At 43.9% G+C, this 16,424-nt stretch overlaps 1 protein-coding gene across 2 annotated transcripts in view; it reads right to left on the reverse strand.

The window, feature by feature from the left end:
- Positions 1-16,424, reverse strand: part of LOC117056443 (A-kinase anchor protein 13-like) — a 108,433-nt gene that overhangs the window by 30,975 nt on the left and 61,034 nt on the right. The window contains exon 3 of one of the 2 annotated variants that reach the window (XM_033166808.1): positions 7,854-7,897. The exons of the other annotated variant lie outside the window; for it this stretch is intronic. Within the exon in view, the coding sequence (XP_033022699.1) occupies positions 7,854-7,886 (33 nt within the window). The 5' untranslated portion in view covers positions 7,887-7,897. The remainder of the gene's footprint in view (positions 1-7,853; positions 7,898-16,424) is intronic. 2 annotated transcript variants of the gene reach the window in all.

A 16,424-nucleotide genomic window follows, 5' to 3' on the forward strand; every position in this document is an offset into this window, starting at 1 on the left:
TAAGCTTTAAAATTTCATACTGAACTTTCCAGTGCCGTTTTTTTAAAAATAAAATCCGCATCGCTTACAAACCAATAATGGTTCCACGGTTCCAAATATTAAGACCAAGGGCCATTTGAGCATATTAGTTTCAGGTGTATAGGCTGTTCACATTAACAAACGTATTTGAATATGATGAGTAAGCAGTAGCCTGTCTGTTTAGATGTAACGCTAAAGCACTAATTAGCAGGAATAGGCCATTTAGAATGACTATGGCCCCCTTTCCTGCTCTCCGGCCCCAATGCAGCCATGAGACAATTGGAAACTTCTTTTACAGTCTTTGACAGTCACTTGTTTCATTTGGACAGAGAACTGTAGTTAGTAGTACCTATAGTTTGTTACAGTCTTTCCCAACCTGGTGCCCTCCAGATGTTTTAGACTACAGCTCCCATAATCTGTTAACAATGGCTATTCTGGCTGTGGCTGATAGGAGATGTAGTACTAAAACATTTGGAGGACCATCAACATTTGGGGGAAGCTGGTTTAGAGAAAACAAAGTAAGGATCATAAACCATGATCAAAACTTGGTTTCTTGCCCTAAGCCAGAGGTTTTCAACCTTTTTAAGTCCACGGCTCCCTTGACCAACCACATTCTTTCTGCGGCACCCCTGTGGGGCTCAAGAGCCCATTTATGTCACCCCTTGCCTGTAGAGCTGGCAGCCTCTCACCCTTTTTCAAACACCCTCCCTTGTGGAGTGTTCCCTCAGCCTCCTCTCCTCTCCCCTCTCCTTGAGAGTCCTCCAGGCAGCCACTGCCGCTGCCCCAAGTCTCTGAACTGCCCCCCCAAAAAAGAGAGGTGCTTCCTTACACTGCCCCAGAGGGGCTTGGGACTAGTCCATTCCCAACAGCAAGGGCTGGCGAACTGGCTGGCTGGGCTCCCTCGCCCATTTTCTTGCTTACTCTGAGGCCGCCTCAGCTCCTGGCAACCAGCATGCTTGGCAGGGGGTTGGACTGGATGGCCCTTGTGGTCTCTTCCAACTCTATGACTCTATGATCCCCAGAGGCACCATTCGCCTGGCGAATTTGTAGCCGGGGCTGCTGCAACAAACAGCTGTGCAAGTCTTTGGGAGGCAGAGATGCAAGAGGGATCAGAGCAGGGAGGGCAGGACAGAGGCCAGTGTTGCCCGCCACACCCCTGAGCATCATTCAAGGCACCCCAGGGTGCCACAGCACACTGGTTGAAAACCACTGCCCGAAACCATAGTTAAGACTAACAATAGTATGTCCGTATTTGTACCTAATGTGTTAGTTGAAAACAGAGGCAAAAACATTTGATCATGAAGCCATGCCACGGAAGCGGGGAGGAACGTGCAAGCCCCAAGGTTCATGCAACTCTATGATTCTATGTAATGCTCAGCCATAGTTTAGGGTTACATGTGAACCAGGTCAATGTGTTAAAGCAGCCTTAAGAGCCTTCCTGCTGAATACCTATAGAGCAGTAGATGCTGCCAACAAGGACACTGATCCACTGAACCAAGAAATCCAGGTGAACCCTCAACACCTAAAGAGCTGACCACAGCTAGGGTAAAAATCTGAAGAGCCCTGGCTCCATCTCCCTACAGGATAAAAGTGTTTTCCATGAAAACTTCAAAACACATCCCTTAACATTCTTGCTCCTTGAATTATTTTCCAGATCCAAAGTCCAAGGCCAAGATTGCAGAGCTAGTGCTAGCCGACTCTCCGCCTAATCCCGTTAAAGCCATTTGCCAAAAGACACAGCAGGGCCCGGTGGTGCGTTTCAGCTTTCTGAGCAGCTGCTGAAGTATCCCAATGGCAAATATTTCAGACCGGGTGCACGGGTCAGTGCAGATGTAACTCTTAACTCTTCAACAGACGAGGAGCAGCACCGTGCAAATGTAAGACTGGCTCTTCCGACTGCAACTGAGAGATTGGGAGCAGGAGGCAGGACCGCATTCTTCGTATCCATGGACCCTCTTTAAATTAGAGTTTGTAAGTAAATCATCAATCTTTCTGATAGCAAACACTGTGTGCCAACAGGATTGGCGCAAAAAGCTAAGCTACTAGAAACAAGAAGTGACATTAGGTGAATCCTGAGGGATGCAGAAGTACACACACACACACACACACACACACACACACAGTGGACAACATCCCTGTGAGGACAGACTCTCCAGAAACCATGGAACATTAAGTTATGCTTAGAAAAGAAATATGAAAACTTGAGAAAGAATAAGAGGCTTCCTTGAGTCCCTAACACAAAGGTGGGGGTAAACTTTGTAAGCCTGAGGGTCATCCCCCTTCATGAGCAGTCATCGGGGGGGGGGGCGCTACACCAGTTGCACACAGGAGGTGCAGAGGTAAAAGGGGGGGGTGCAGCAATAGAGGTGACGTTTACCTTTGTGCAGCAGGCTGCAAGTCAGCCATACCAAAGTCTGAAGATTCCTACACACCATCCCTCCAGCCAGACACACAACAGACATTATCGCAGTTTAAGGACACATTTCTTCCAGGCCGAAGTACCCAAGGAGATCGCGGTGTGGCCTGAGGTGAAGTCCCAAGTGCCAAATGGAGGCCAGAGTGGGGGGGGGGAGGCTCATTCAGTCCCTAGGTCTGAGGGTCCTCACCCAAGGACTCTAAAGGATATGAAGAGGCTCCAAGACAGAAAACTAAATCTTAGTTTCTTATCGATCCTGTGTTGATGGTAAGAAACACCGGCAGATACCGTATTCCTCAGATTCAAGACCCTCTGTAGTGTGTCGTGTCAAAACCAAACTGCTGTTTGAAATGTACAACCCCTGTGTCTATTTATTTGGTTGAAAATGAGATTTGTATCATGCAGAGGGCCCCTGAATAATCATTGCCATCAGAGATGACTAACCTGTGGCCCTGCATATGTTGCTGGAATACAACTCTCATCATTCATGACCACTGGCCATGCTGGCTGCGGCTGATGGGATCTGGAGTCCAACAAAAATTGGAGGGCCACAGTTTAGCCAATCCCATCTCAGAGTGACATCTGTAAACGAGCACTCCTGTTAGAGACTAAGGATATATGTAACATTATGTTGTGGGTCCCAGCAAACCACACTTTGCTCTAGGAAGCAGCAAAAGGAGGGAGAGTGTTCATTTGAAGCTGGCTTAAAGGTAAAGGTAAAGGGACCCCTGACCGTTAGGTCCAGTCACAAACGACTCTGGGGTTGCAGCGCTCATCTCACTTTATTGGCCAAGGGAGCCAGCATACAGCTTCCAGGTCATGTGGCCAGCATGACTAAGTCACTTCTGGCGAATTGGAGCAGTGCACAGAAACACCGTTTACCTTCCCACCAGAGTGGTACCTATTTATCTCCTTGTACTTTGACGTGCTTTCAAACTGCTAGGTTGGTAGGAGCAGGGATCGAGCGACGGGAGCTCACCCCGTCACGGGGATTCAAACCACCGACTTTCTGATCAGCAAGCCCTAGGCTCTGTGGTTTAGACCACAGCGCCACCCGCATCCCTATTTGAAGCTGGCTTTTTGTTGTTCAGTCGTTCAGTCGTGTCCGACTCTTCGTGACCCCATGGACCAGAGTACGCCAGGCACGCCTATCCTTCACTGCCTCTCGCAGTTTGGCCAAACTCATGTTAGTAGCTTCAAGAACACTGTCCAACCATCTCATCCTCTGTCGTCCCCTTCTCCTTGTGCCCTCCATCTTTCCCAACATCAGGGTCTTTTCCAGGGAGTCTTCTCTTCTCATGAGGTGGCCAAAGTACTGGAGCCTCAACTTCAGGATCTGTCCTTCTAGTGAGTACTCAGGGCTGATTTCTTTGAGAATGGATAGGTTTGATCTTCTTGCAGTCCACGGGACTCTCAAGAGTCTCCTCCAGCACCATAATTCAAAAGCATCAATTCTACGGCGATCAGCCTTCTTTATGGTCCAGCTCTCACTTCCGTACATTACTACTGGGAAAACCATAGCTTTAACTATACGGACCTTTGTCGGCAAGGTGATGTCTTTGCTTTTTAAGATGCTGTCTAGGTTTGTCATTGCTTTTCTCCCAAGAAGCAGGCGTCTTCTAATTTCGTGACTGCTGTCACCATCTGCAGTGATCATGGAACCCAAGAAAGTGAAATCTCTCACTGCCTCCATTTCTTCCCCTTCTATTTGCCAGGAGGTGATGGGACCAGTGGCCATGATCTTAGTTTTTTTGATGTTGAGCTTGAGTAAGAGAGCTAGTGCCTTCTGTTTACAGCAACCTTAGCTGGAGCAATGGCAATTATTTTGAAAGCAGTGTCTTGATCAAAACGGAAACATGGTTTACTAGTATTTCAATTAGAGGGCCACTTCTGCAAAAGCTGGGAGAAACCAGCTTCTTTTGTTCCTTCAAAGTCCCCATTAGCGCTAACAAAGAAAAGGGAAACTTCGGGACCGAAACCAAGATCAGAAGTTGGTGTGTGCGTCCTGCAGCGGGCACCAGGTGGCGCTGCACAGCCCTCAACCTCGGCTTGCATTTTGAATGCCACACAGACTTAAGAACGTGGAGGAGAAGGATGGAACTAATTTCAGACAAAGCTTCCAAAACTCACTTTCAGACAGTAAACCCTTCAGACTGGGGGCGGTGAGTGTGTTGTTGTTGTTTTTTTGTTTTTTTTGCAAGTGTATTCCGGAAGGTGTCACTGATGCAACAATGGATCATTAGGCGTGATTTATACTGAAACACTTTACTAGTTGCTTCTGCTAGGCTCCACCAATGTTTCTGCATTATTACCATCTGAGTACCACAGATTCTGGTTCAGGCAACATACAGAACTGTTGGCTCTCAGCAATCAGCAACAAACCCACAAAAAACTGCAAATGCCCCCCAAAAGCAGCCCCAGCAGCCATGGTTAAGGGGCCTTTTTAAGGAAGCTAGCCTTCCAAACGGGGCTCGCTTATTAAGTTGCCACCAATGACGTCCACTGTTATTCTAGGCGAGTCCAGGTTTGAAAGCTGTTGCACTGCGTTCGGGAGGGGGGCTTCCCACAGACAACCTGTTTAATGAGCTTTCATCCCAATTTGCCGCACAAATCTTTCACGGATGTTAAGACTATACCCAGCCTTCACTGAGAATATGTTTCAGTTTTTTTATGGAGCGGTTATATGACAATGAGCATTCCTCCTGAACTACTTCCTGCAATGTTTACACGTCTTCCTGTTCATTATTCATTCTTCCCAGTTTTCAGTGCATTTCCTGTAGTTTTTTCTAACCACAAAAGTGCCAGGGCTACAAGAGCTCTTAGTTTCACTTTTATTACACAAACTTATAAAGTTCTGGTATGCGTTTCCATCCCTCCTGCAAAATACTGACAGTCTAGAGGCAACCTAAGAGCCACTTCCCTTCGTGTTTACCATAGGATGATCTGCCCTCAGTCCTCCTCCAAATGCCCTTCCCACAATCCATCATGGCTCCCCCACCAACACAGAGAAACACTTCCATGCACCATAATAATAATAATAATAATAATAATAATAATAATAATAATAATAATTTATTTATATCCCAACAGAATATTAAAAACACAATAAAAGACCAAACATTAAAAACTTCCCTAAACAGGGCTACCTTCAGATGTTTTCTAAAAGTTAGGTAGGTAGTTATTTATTTCCTTGACATCTGATGGGAGGGCGCCACTACCAAGAAGGCCCTCTGCCTGGTTCCCTGTAACCTCGCTTCTTGCAGTGCGCCTCGGAGCTGGACCTCAGTGTCTGGGCTGAACGATGGAGGTGGAGACACTCTTTCAGGGATACTGGGCCGAGCCATTTAGGGCTTTAAAGGTCAGCACCAACACTGTGAATTGTGTTTGGAAACATATTTGGAGCCAATGTAGGTCTCTTAGAACATATAGTAGGTCTTTTCCAAATGTTTCACAGGAAAAAGGTATTACAAAGCAATGTTCACTTGTTCAAATTATGTCACCCTGTTTTCTCAGTCACACATACTCAGTACTGCACCATTATCTCAGTCGATGCCTTTTTTTTTTTAAAGGAAAATGAGTAAGCATGAACACCTGAGTGGAAGTACCAAATATGATCTCCAGGACTGCTTGGTGGATTCTGGGATATTGTCCAGAAACTCAAGTGTAAACAAAAATGTGCTCAGCAACCACATTTTAATATAAGGGACCACATGAACAGGATGTCTGAGCAGCTTACACAGAGCTGCAAAACCGCAGGCTGCATCCTTGCCACAAGGTAATTCATGTATTATACTTTTTTATTAAAAAAAAAACATAGTGTGCGAAGAATTCTTTTTATTAAGCACTATAAAACAAGGTGGCATTCCACCAACAAATGCAGATCCCTGACTACTGGGCATCTTCCTTCCTTCACTCTGTTAGCGAAGTCGCTTAAAGAATGCAAACACAAGAGTCCAGAGAGAAAAGAAGTCCTGGTAACACTTTACTGATGAAATTGAACAAAAACACTGAGGAGAAATAAATAGAGAGGTGACATTCAACCAAACATAGAGAGGAAAAACTCCCTCAAAACTACACAGCCAATCAGGGCACATGCTACCTCAACAAGCATCAGGTCACTCTTCCTGGTTGTTAAGCAACACCTTCACCACCACCACCCTTCTTGGTTAATAGATAACAGAATTAACCGTGAAGCTCCAAAAAGAATGTGCTGTTGCACTTCCCAACATACTCTACAGCCATTTCCAAGCGGGTGGAAGGGATAATGCAAATCTCACAGCACAACACTTCACACCACACTTTTTGCTTCCTTGGTGACTGGAGTTGTGATCTCTACATGTGTACAAGCATCACATGGTTCACCCCCAAAGGAGGCTAAGGTTTTGCAAGTGCTCCATTAGACTAGCTAAAGGTTCAAGGTCACTTACAGGAGTACCGAACTTGCTCACCTAAGCACAGACCAGTGACCCTTCTGGTCCAATATCCTGTTCTCACAGTGGCCAAACAGGTTCCTCTTTCCCTAAAGCCCCCAAATTTACCTTTGAGGAAGAAAGAGGCAGCAGCTGCTCCCGGGGGCCCAGCAGAACATCTTTCCCTACTAGGAACGGGACACTAACTAGGGTTGCCATATTTGAAACAGTTAAAATCCAGACATAGAATTTTTATTTTTTGCCAAAGTTGTTGAGCTTCTTTGTCAAAATAGCAAAAAAGACATTTCTGAGCCCTTTTAAGGAAAATTGGCAAAAACGACACTGCCATACATTGCCATAAGTCCGGATTTTCAATGACATTTTGCCAATTTCCATCCAGACGCTGCTTATGACTGTGGTATTCCAGATATATCCAGGAAAATCCAGGCGTATGGCAACCCTACACTAATCCCAGTGTGGTGTAGGAGTTAGGCCTGAGTAATCTCCTTTACATGCATAAGGTCCAAGGCTCGATCTTTGACATCTCCAGTTAGGGCTGGGTGATAACTCTGCCTGAAACCCTGAAGCAGCTAGAATGTAGAGTACTAAGTAAAGTGGTACCTCGGAAGTTGAACAGAATCCTTTCCAGAAGTCAGTTCGACTTCCAAAATGTTCGGAAACCAAGGCGCAGCTTCCAATTGGCTGCAGGAAGCCATACCAGACTTTCAAGTTCCAAAGAACATTCGCAAACCAGAACAATCACTTCTGGGTTTGCAGCGTTTGGAAGCCAAGGTACAACTGTACTCTAAATTATATGCTGCTTACAGTAAATCTTGAAATTGGGTCCAGTTTACCTTCACATCAACAATACTATAATTTCAAACAAATGCAATTATTTCTCAGTAGCATGCATTTTCAAAGGACGCTTGGTTATTAGGTAAAAAGAGTATCAAAGTTTAGTTTCAATAACCGACATGGATGGAAAAAGTAGGTAAAAAAGTTTTACTCACATACAACGGAGCTTGCTGTGGATTAAGTTTCATGACCCAGAACGCTGAAAAAGAAAGAGGGGGAAAGGATTACCAGAATAATTTTCCAACATCCACACCACAAAAATAACATCCACTTCTGATGAAGTGGAATCTAGTACATAAAAGCTTTAACTTATGTGTTGAGGTTTCACAATATTCGGTCCAATATTTTCAAAAAAGAACAAACCCTAAAAATTCATACATTATTTCCAAGATCATTCATGGTCATGCTTAAAAATACTTTGAAGGTATTATTTTACTCAGTTTCTCAATGGCAAATGTTTTTGTTGGTTTTTTTTTTAAGTCAAACACAGTGGAACAAATTAGAGAAACATAATCTGAAGGTTTTCAAGAAACGAAATGCTGAAATATATAGATTTACACCTTAAGAGAACAATTCTAAAGTCATTATTGACAATCACAGTTGACACAGATGCATACCTAAGTGACAATACTCAGCTAGCTGCCTTTGAATGTGACAGCTACACCTGTCAATGCAAATGTACCTCTTCTTCCAGGGTTGCTAGATGCAAAAAAACCCCAAAAAAAAACAGCAGAGACAAAACCAGGGGCCTTGAAATCTGCAAACACCTTTTATGTGGCTGAGGTTTGGAGCATGCAAACAGCTGCCATTAGGAACTTCACTTTCAACTTTCTCCACACACCATCTGCTTAACTTATCAGAAAACTGACCTATCACTGGTGAACAAGAAACATTTTAAGTATGCCCCCAGTATCCTGACTAAAGGAATGTCCGCATTGCCTGGGAGAATATGCAAAGCAAAACTTTAGGCACACAAGACAACATAGTTGTGTGTTTATATGCTGACCTCAACTGATACTGAATCAATGTGAGAGAGAAACTCATCAAGATCTCCAGAACGTGCAGCTGCCTCTTTCTGCCTGACCTCTAACCTAATCAAATCAGGATCTCTGAAATGATTTAATCTACTTAAAGCCCTAAAGGAAGGTGTCAAATGCCCAAGGCACAGCCACCTCCACCCATTATCCCTTGTTAGAAGGACTCAAGGTTAGAATCCTCCAGCAGATATCTGCACACTATTTGCTACTTCCAGAGTCACACAGTAAAGTCATGGTCCATAAGAAATATTCTCAAATCCGTTATAAAGGCAATACTTTTATTAGGCCAACAAAAAAACCACGCACAAAACAGTGTGCAACCTCTTGCATTCTCCAGAGTTCTTCACTGCCCATCAAAGAACTTGTGTCTTTGAAGGATGGAGACACTACTGGATAGTAAATTTTTGTGTTGCCAGGTATGGGTAAAAAACCACTGTTGTATTTCTTGTTATTTCTTGTTCTCAGCAAGATGCAAACTCAATGGCTTCAACAGCACCCATCTCCACTTACCACCACCCTGGTCTGTTTACCACCCTAACTATATGAAAAAAGTTCTGCAAAACAGGACAGGACCTATTGTTGGAACAGCCATGCAGCCTCACATAGAAGATCCTGGAATACTGATCCCTGGGCCTTGTCCCTGAACTGTGATTTGGGAACCCTGAAGCACTTCTCTTAAGTTGTTTTGATCCTTGCCTCATCACTGGAGCCTTAAGGCATCTGGACTGATTCCTGCTCTCCTCCTTTTGCTGCATTTGCACTGTCACATTGCTAGAATAAAGCTTGGCTTCTTTACTTAGAAGAAAGTGCACCTGCTGTTATTCTTGGGTAGGAGCCAAAACTCTGAGCTACAGTTTTCCCCTGTGTGAATATAGGGTTAAGTACACACACACACACACACACACATTGCTCTGATCACATTCAGTCTCCCTACTATCCACGGCTACTTCATTAGACTAAATAAAACTTGCCAGCAGGCTCTCCATCAGTAAAGGCTAATACATATGGGTAAGTTTGTCAACAACCCATCCTCACCTGGCTACAGTCAGCCCAGGAGGTGGTCCTGACTATCACCTAGGTCTCCATGTTGCCCTTGCAGAACTGAGGGAGGAAGACTGAGAATTTGGCTCAACCAATCATAGGCTTTTGCTCCACTAGCCATTTACTCTGGCGCCCCCTACTGCTGGCCTCCCTGCCTTACACTCTACTATCCCCCTACTAGCATCCATTGCACTCCATGCATCTCCTGTGTCACACTAAGTTTGGCCCAAAGAACAACTAAGAATATAACTTTTGGGTTGGTTCCAATAAATGGGAAACCTTTGGACCTCCAGATGTAATTGCACCTTATCTCCCATCAGCCCTAGCAAGCACGGCCAATGACCAGGGGTAACAGTTATTACCCAATTGTGGATTTTGATAATCGACTGATAATACCCTGTTTCTCCTAAAATAAGACATAGCCATAAAATAAGCCATAGCAGGATTTCTATGCATTTGCGAAATATAAGCCGTTCCCCAAAAATAAGCCATACGCCAAAAATAAGCCATAGTGACGTGGTACCTCCCATTAAAACAGCCTGGAGAGGCGTGGCTATGCAGCGTACCGATGCGACGCGGTTAAAATAAGACATGCCCTGAAAATAAGCCATACTGTGTTTTGTTGGGCGAAAAAAAATATAAGACGGTGTCTTATTTTAGGAGAAACACGGTACTTCCTCTGCTTTTTCTATAGATAAATTTATTTGCTATTTCCTCTACCCCACTTCCTTGTTTAATCCATCTAATTTTATTTATCATTCAAAGTTATTAATGCTTCAATACCGGAAATGAAAAATAATTTAAAAAAAAAAAAAGCATCATTTTAAACTCATGTATTTAAAAAGCACTCTAGTATCATTTGGGAATCTGTATGGGTTTCTTAAGAAACAGTAAGTTGAACAAGCCACTTAAAGATTTGTCAAACGCAGGGACGCCTTACAGTTTGAAAAGCATAACCATACTTGGTTGCCTCTTACCTTGACGGCTCCTAGCTCATGCAAACCTCAGTTATTAACTGTTCCTTAAACGTTTTCAGAATCTGATAAAACTTCTCCATGTATGGCATTAGTATTGCTGTGTTATACAATTGTTATACGATTGTCCCATTTCACTCTCTGCCAGACATACTACGCAAACAATTTGCTCCTGGTACATTTAACAAGACAGATTCTTTGCTCTGGTAACATCATCTTTTCTTTTCTTTTCTTTTCTTGCAGAAACAGGGTGCAGAGATTTATGGGAAGGAATAGAGCACTGTGAATAAGAAAGCATTCCATCCAAAATATTTTTAGGAAGGGTAGCATGACAATGCCCAAAAAATGTTTCCTTTTCAAATTTTGGAAGAAGGCACAAGACAACAAGCCCATGTCCTCTTTTTAGCAGGCATCTGTACTATTGATTTAAATGAGATTTAATAACCATTCATTCCCCCCAAGCATGGTGGATGGAAGCCATAGGAATTATTAGCAGCCCTGCCAAACTACATTTCCCAGGATTCTCTAGTGGAATCCATGACAGCTAAACTAGTATAAAACGGTATAAATCTTCAGTATAAATATACCTAGAGCAGTGTATCATGTTAATTTTCCAAGCTAAAAATATTCAAGTTTTAGAAAGGGCAAAAACTAGAAATTGAGCCAGTTTCCCGCAAATTAGCACAACTTGCATATTTGGGTTTTGCTAATCAGCGGGAGATAAGGAGCAGCTATGCAGGGCAGCAGGTGACAATCCTCTTGAGGCCTAATTTCAAATCACATTTCTAGTATCTCTGGTTTTAGTAAGCATTGCTCATGTTGTATCTTATCACAATGCAGGAGTACTAAAAACTTTGCTTTTTTCCTTTTGAGATGAAACCCAAGAAAGTTGAAGCCTTGGACAAACACCACATTCTACATTATTCAGTGCTCCTGCAGAATCACGACAAACTCTCAGCCCTGGCTGAGTACACGCTACCAACATCACAGAAGAGGGAGCCTGTTGTGTCCGACTGTGCATGCTCATGGTTAATGTGAATTACTGGTAAGCCATTCTCAGGCATTATTATAGCTCTGTCCAAGAGGAGTCTGACCCATTCATCCCTGATTCTCTGTGCCACAGGGAAAACCTGCAACTAAAGAGTTTCATTTTAAATCATTTAATAGACAAAATCTCCAGTGAAGAGGGGACACAGGTGGCGCTGTGGGTTAAACCACAGAGCCTAGGGCTTGCCAATCAGAAGGTCGGTGGTTCGAATCCCCGCGACGGGATGAACTCCTGTTGCTCGGTCCCTGCTCCTGCCAACCTAGCAGTTCAAAAGCATGTCAAAGTGCAAGTAAATAAATAGGTACTGCTTCGGCGAGAAGGTAAACGCCGTTTCCGTGTGTTGCTCTGGTTCGCCAGAAGTGGCTTAGTCATGCTGGCCACATGACCCAGTAGCTGTACGCCGGCTCTCTCGGCCAATAAAGCAAGATGAGCACCGCAACCCCAGAATTGTCCGCGACTGGATCTAATGGTCAGGGGTCCCTTTACCTTTACCAGTGAAAAGAAACAGGAGACATTTCTGATCTCCGTGTTTTAGCAGACATGTGAAATGTGAAAGCAAGTTTCTAGACCTCGTTGCTGCAAATATTTACTTGAAAGTTTCTGAGCGACATTTACCAAATTCTCAGAACCCAAGCAGCCAAGTAAGATTTCCACTGGGGGAAATCTTGGGGTGGGGATTCAGTGCTCTGAATAGTTTCTTGCCTTTTCCCAGTAACAGAAAACCCAGATTTTCTGGATGTAAAAACTGAAGAAAAGCAAAAAACATTTTAAAATGCTCAATTTTCCTAAATTTATAGTGAGCGCTAAGGATAGCAAGATCTGTCAGTTTTGGTTCTCTCATTTACTCAGTTTTTCCAATCTTAAATTTAGTTCTCCAAATTTCTGCAAGAAATTGTGGTGTATAAAATCCTCATGAAAGGAGGATTTTACGAGTGCTTTAGTGCAAATTTCTCCTCAACATTTTTCTATGCAGTTTTGAATAATGTACGTATTTCTGCAAGCAATTTTTATTTAGACAGTGAGTTTTGTATCTTATTTTCATTAATATATTCATCTGTAGGTACACTTTTACCTAATATATGCATTTTTGTAAACAATGGTTGGTTGGAGAACTGCAAAATTCAAACAAGCACAAATTTCGAAGGATGGCTGTGTTTTGGTTCTCATATTGATTGATTCAATTGGTTCTCATATTGATTGTTTTGGTTCTCATATTGATTGATTCAATTGATAGATTCATCTTGAGAGGCGAACTGAATCAAATTTCTCCCCCATCCCCACAGAGCACAGAACTTAGCTTTTCTTTGTGCAAAAACTGGATTTCCTAGGTGCAGAATTCGTTATGTAATCACACATAGAACTTTCTCAAAACCAGGGCTACAAATGACTTGGCCACATGACAAGGGATGACAGCATGATGTCTAGGAGAAGCCATCTCTTAGCAAGGAAGGACTACATTTGGAGTAATCCAAAGGAAGTTATGCAAGGGAAGCTCACTGGGGCAAAACAGTTACAGAGACAAAAGTGGAATTTGCTTATAAGTGAGCTATTCAAAGCAGCAAAAAAAAAGAAAGAAAGAAAGAAGGGGGGAGCAGAGGAAGAGACCACAGATGGGTGGTGGGAGAAAAGAGGTGCTGGATGCAAGCTTAAAGTCTAAACAAAGGAACAATTGTGTTGCATCCTTGACGTTTAACAAGGATGTTTACAGAGCCTCAAGGGAAGATGATCACTGTCAGTGGCTGCTCAGAGCATGAAAGCACAGTGTGTGTGTGTGTGTGTGTGTGTGTGTGTGTTGTTTTTTGGTTCTCCTGCTCAGGAGGAGTCTTGGGGGGGGGAGGTGGTTGTGGGGAGTTGATTTCCCTACAACAGTGTCTTTCAAGCTCTCCTATGCTCACAAAAGAATAATCAGTAAGGGTAGACAAATGTCCCAAGACAATAGCATGGCTGATCTTACATTGCTGGGGAGTGTCAGGCACATCCCAGGGCATGCCCTAAGATCAACAAAGAGCAATGCTGAGGTCCAGCTAGCTTGGCTGTCGCCCTGCACAACACATAGAAATGTCCAACTATCAGGGCCAGTCCTAACATTAGGCAGAGGGAGGCGGCAGATGCTGGAGAAAGGGCAAAGGAGCAGAGGCGATGCGCTCGGGACAAAGTCGTGTGAACCACATGGCAGGTCCTGCACCCTCTAGGTCACAGGTGGGGAACCTCCAGATGTTGCTCAGCTACATCTCCCATCGGCCTCAGCCAGTGCAGCCAATAGCAAAGCCTGATGGGAGTTGTAGTCCAACATCATCTGGAAGGCTTCCCTGCTTTATAGGGCAGTTTAAAGGGAGCAACGCACCCCATTAAGGAAACTTCTGCTGATTGCTACACTTTGGATGATTTCTATCAGGCAACTATTATTATTTTTTAATTAATTGTTAATGATTAAAACTGGGCAATTTTATACTGCCAGATCAAGCTAATAGCTCAACTGAGTTGTTTAAAGGGTTGTATAACAATGCTGCAGAAGCAGGGTCACAGTGGCACAACAAGACTTCCAATTTCCACTCCTCACCCCATGTCTTGTCATCAGCATTGAGATGTGGAAGATCTGCTCCCTGCCTTGCAGGTCTTTTTCCACCTGGACTGAGAGGGCAGGGCCCTGACTGACTCCAGCTACAAAAACTGATTCTGCTGAAGAGGCCAGAGGCCATCTTGGTTGGGAGTCCTAGAAGACCTGCTCCCTGCCTTGCAGGTCTTTTTCCACCTGGACTCAGAGGGCAGGGCCCTGACTGACTCCAGCTACAAAAACTGATTCTGCTGAAGAGGCCAGCGGCCATCTTGGTTGGGAGTCCTAGAAGACCTGCTCCCTGCCTTGCAGGTCTTTTTCCACCTGGACTCAGAGGGCAGGGCAGGGTCCTGACTGACTCCAGCTACAAAAACTGATTCTGCTGAAGAGGCCAGCGGCCATCTTGGTTGGGAGTCCTAGAAGACCTGCTCCCTGCCTTGAAGGTCTTTTTCCACCTGGCCTGAGAGGGCAGGGCCCTGACAGATGCTAGTTACAAAAGCTGAGACTGCTGAACAGACTTTGGGGTTGGAGTGCCATTTAGGGGTTTTTGTTGGCACAGGGAGTGTTGTTGCTGTTGCTGGTTTTGACATTATTTTTGTATCTTTATTTTATACCTTTTATGATTTAATAATGAAAATAAAATACAACAACAACAACAACGTTTGTAACCCGCCCACCTAAATGGGTTGCCCCAGTCACTATGGGCAGCTTTCAGCATATATAAAAACATAGTAGAAATTGTTTAATTTGGTTGTGTCCGTTTGGGTGTTTTATTGTTTATTACTGCTTTTGTTAAGTTTGTAATTATGTTTGTTTTTTCATGTTGTTAAGCCACCTTGAGCATGGTTTTAACTATGGAAAGGTGGCATATGAATAACATCATGTATGTATGTATGTATGTATGCCGCCCCTACTTCCAAATCTGCTCCAGAGGGTCCCCCACCTAGAGAGGACAGGAAAGGAAGAGGAAGTTTTGATGTGTTGTGCCAGTGGAGCTGCTTGTTTGTTGGATAATACCAAATGTTGTTGTTGTTTTGAAGAGATACAGAAGAGGTCAGCCTCTAGTAACTTCCATGGGCTCGTTTGGCACCCTTCACAGAAAAGTGCAATACTTTCAAAATCCCTGGGAACAGATCATGCTGAAGATAGGACACTGGAGAAGAATGCTGCTGCTGATGATGATTTATTTAATTTATATAATATAATTTATAATTTATATACTGCCCTATACCGGGAAGTCTCAGGGCAGTTCACATAAAAAGGTCACAGTATACAAAATTAAAAGAAAATAGAATAAAAGAAAAGAAATAACCCAATAATGACCCCCCCCCCAAAAAAAAGAGCCACATTTTAAAAGGGTATGGGATGTTGATCAGGTAAACCAAAGGCCTGGTTAAAAAGGAACGTTTTTGCCTGGCGCCTAAAGGTGTATAATGAAGGCACCAGGCGAACATCCCTGGGGAGAGCATTCCACAGACAGGGAGCCACTGCAGAGAAGGCCTGTTCTCGTGTTGCTACCCTCTGGACCTCTCGATTAAGAAGCTCAGGCTCGGGCCTGTTGGTGGAAGACTCAGCAAGTCATCAGGGCACAAGACACCCAAAACAGGCCAACATCATTAGCAAAATACAGACATGAAGGAAAATAAACAATGCTGCTTTTTAAAGCAGACAAGATTTTTACAAAAAGGCTGCACTAAAGTTAAAAGCAAGGGATGCTGTGCCTTCTCAGAACTGTTTCGAGAGGAGCTCCACAAACTGACCTCTTCTGTGTTTAAATTGCAACCCGAGTTTCTGGCTTCCTGATGAGAGCCGTCAACTCTGAAAATGTGCTCCGTGCAACACTCACAAGAGCACCAAGGTATGTTCCCCAGCAGTATCCTGTCTGCCGCAAAGGGAATTGCACTGCACCACCCAGAATGTAGCCAGGCAGCAGCTACAACAGGAGCTGGTCTGGGCTGCAATTGGATTATAAAGTACTTAGAAAAGACAAGTGTATACTGTAAGAAAGATTCCACAATACTCTAACCTACCTCTCTTCTCAATGATGCCCGGCACATCTTATTGAGCACACA

This window comes from Lacerta agilis, chromosome 13 (genome assembly GCF_009819535.1).
Source record: "Lacerta agilis isolate rLacAgi1 chromosome 13, rLacAgi1.pri, whole genome shotgun sequence".
NCBI classification, from domain to species: Eukaryota; Metazoa; Chordata; class Lepidosauria; order Squamata; family Lacertidae; genus Lacerta; species Lacerta agilis.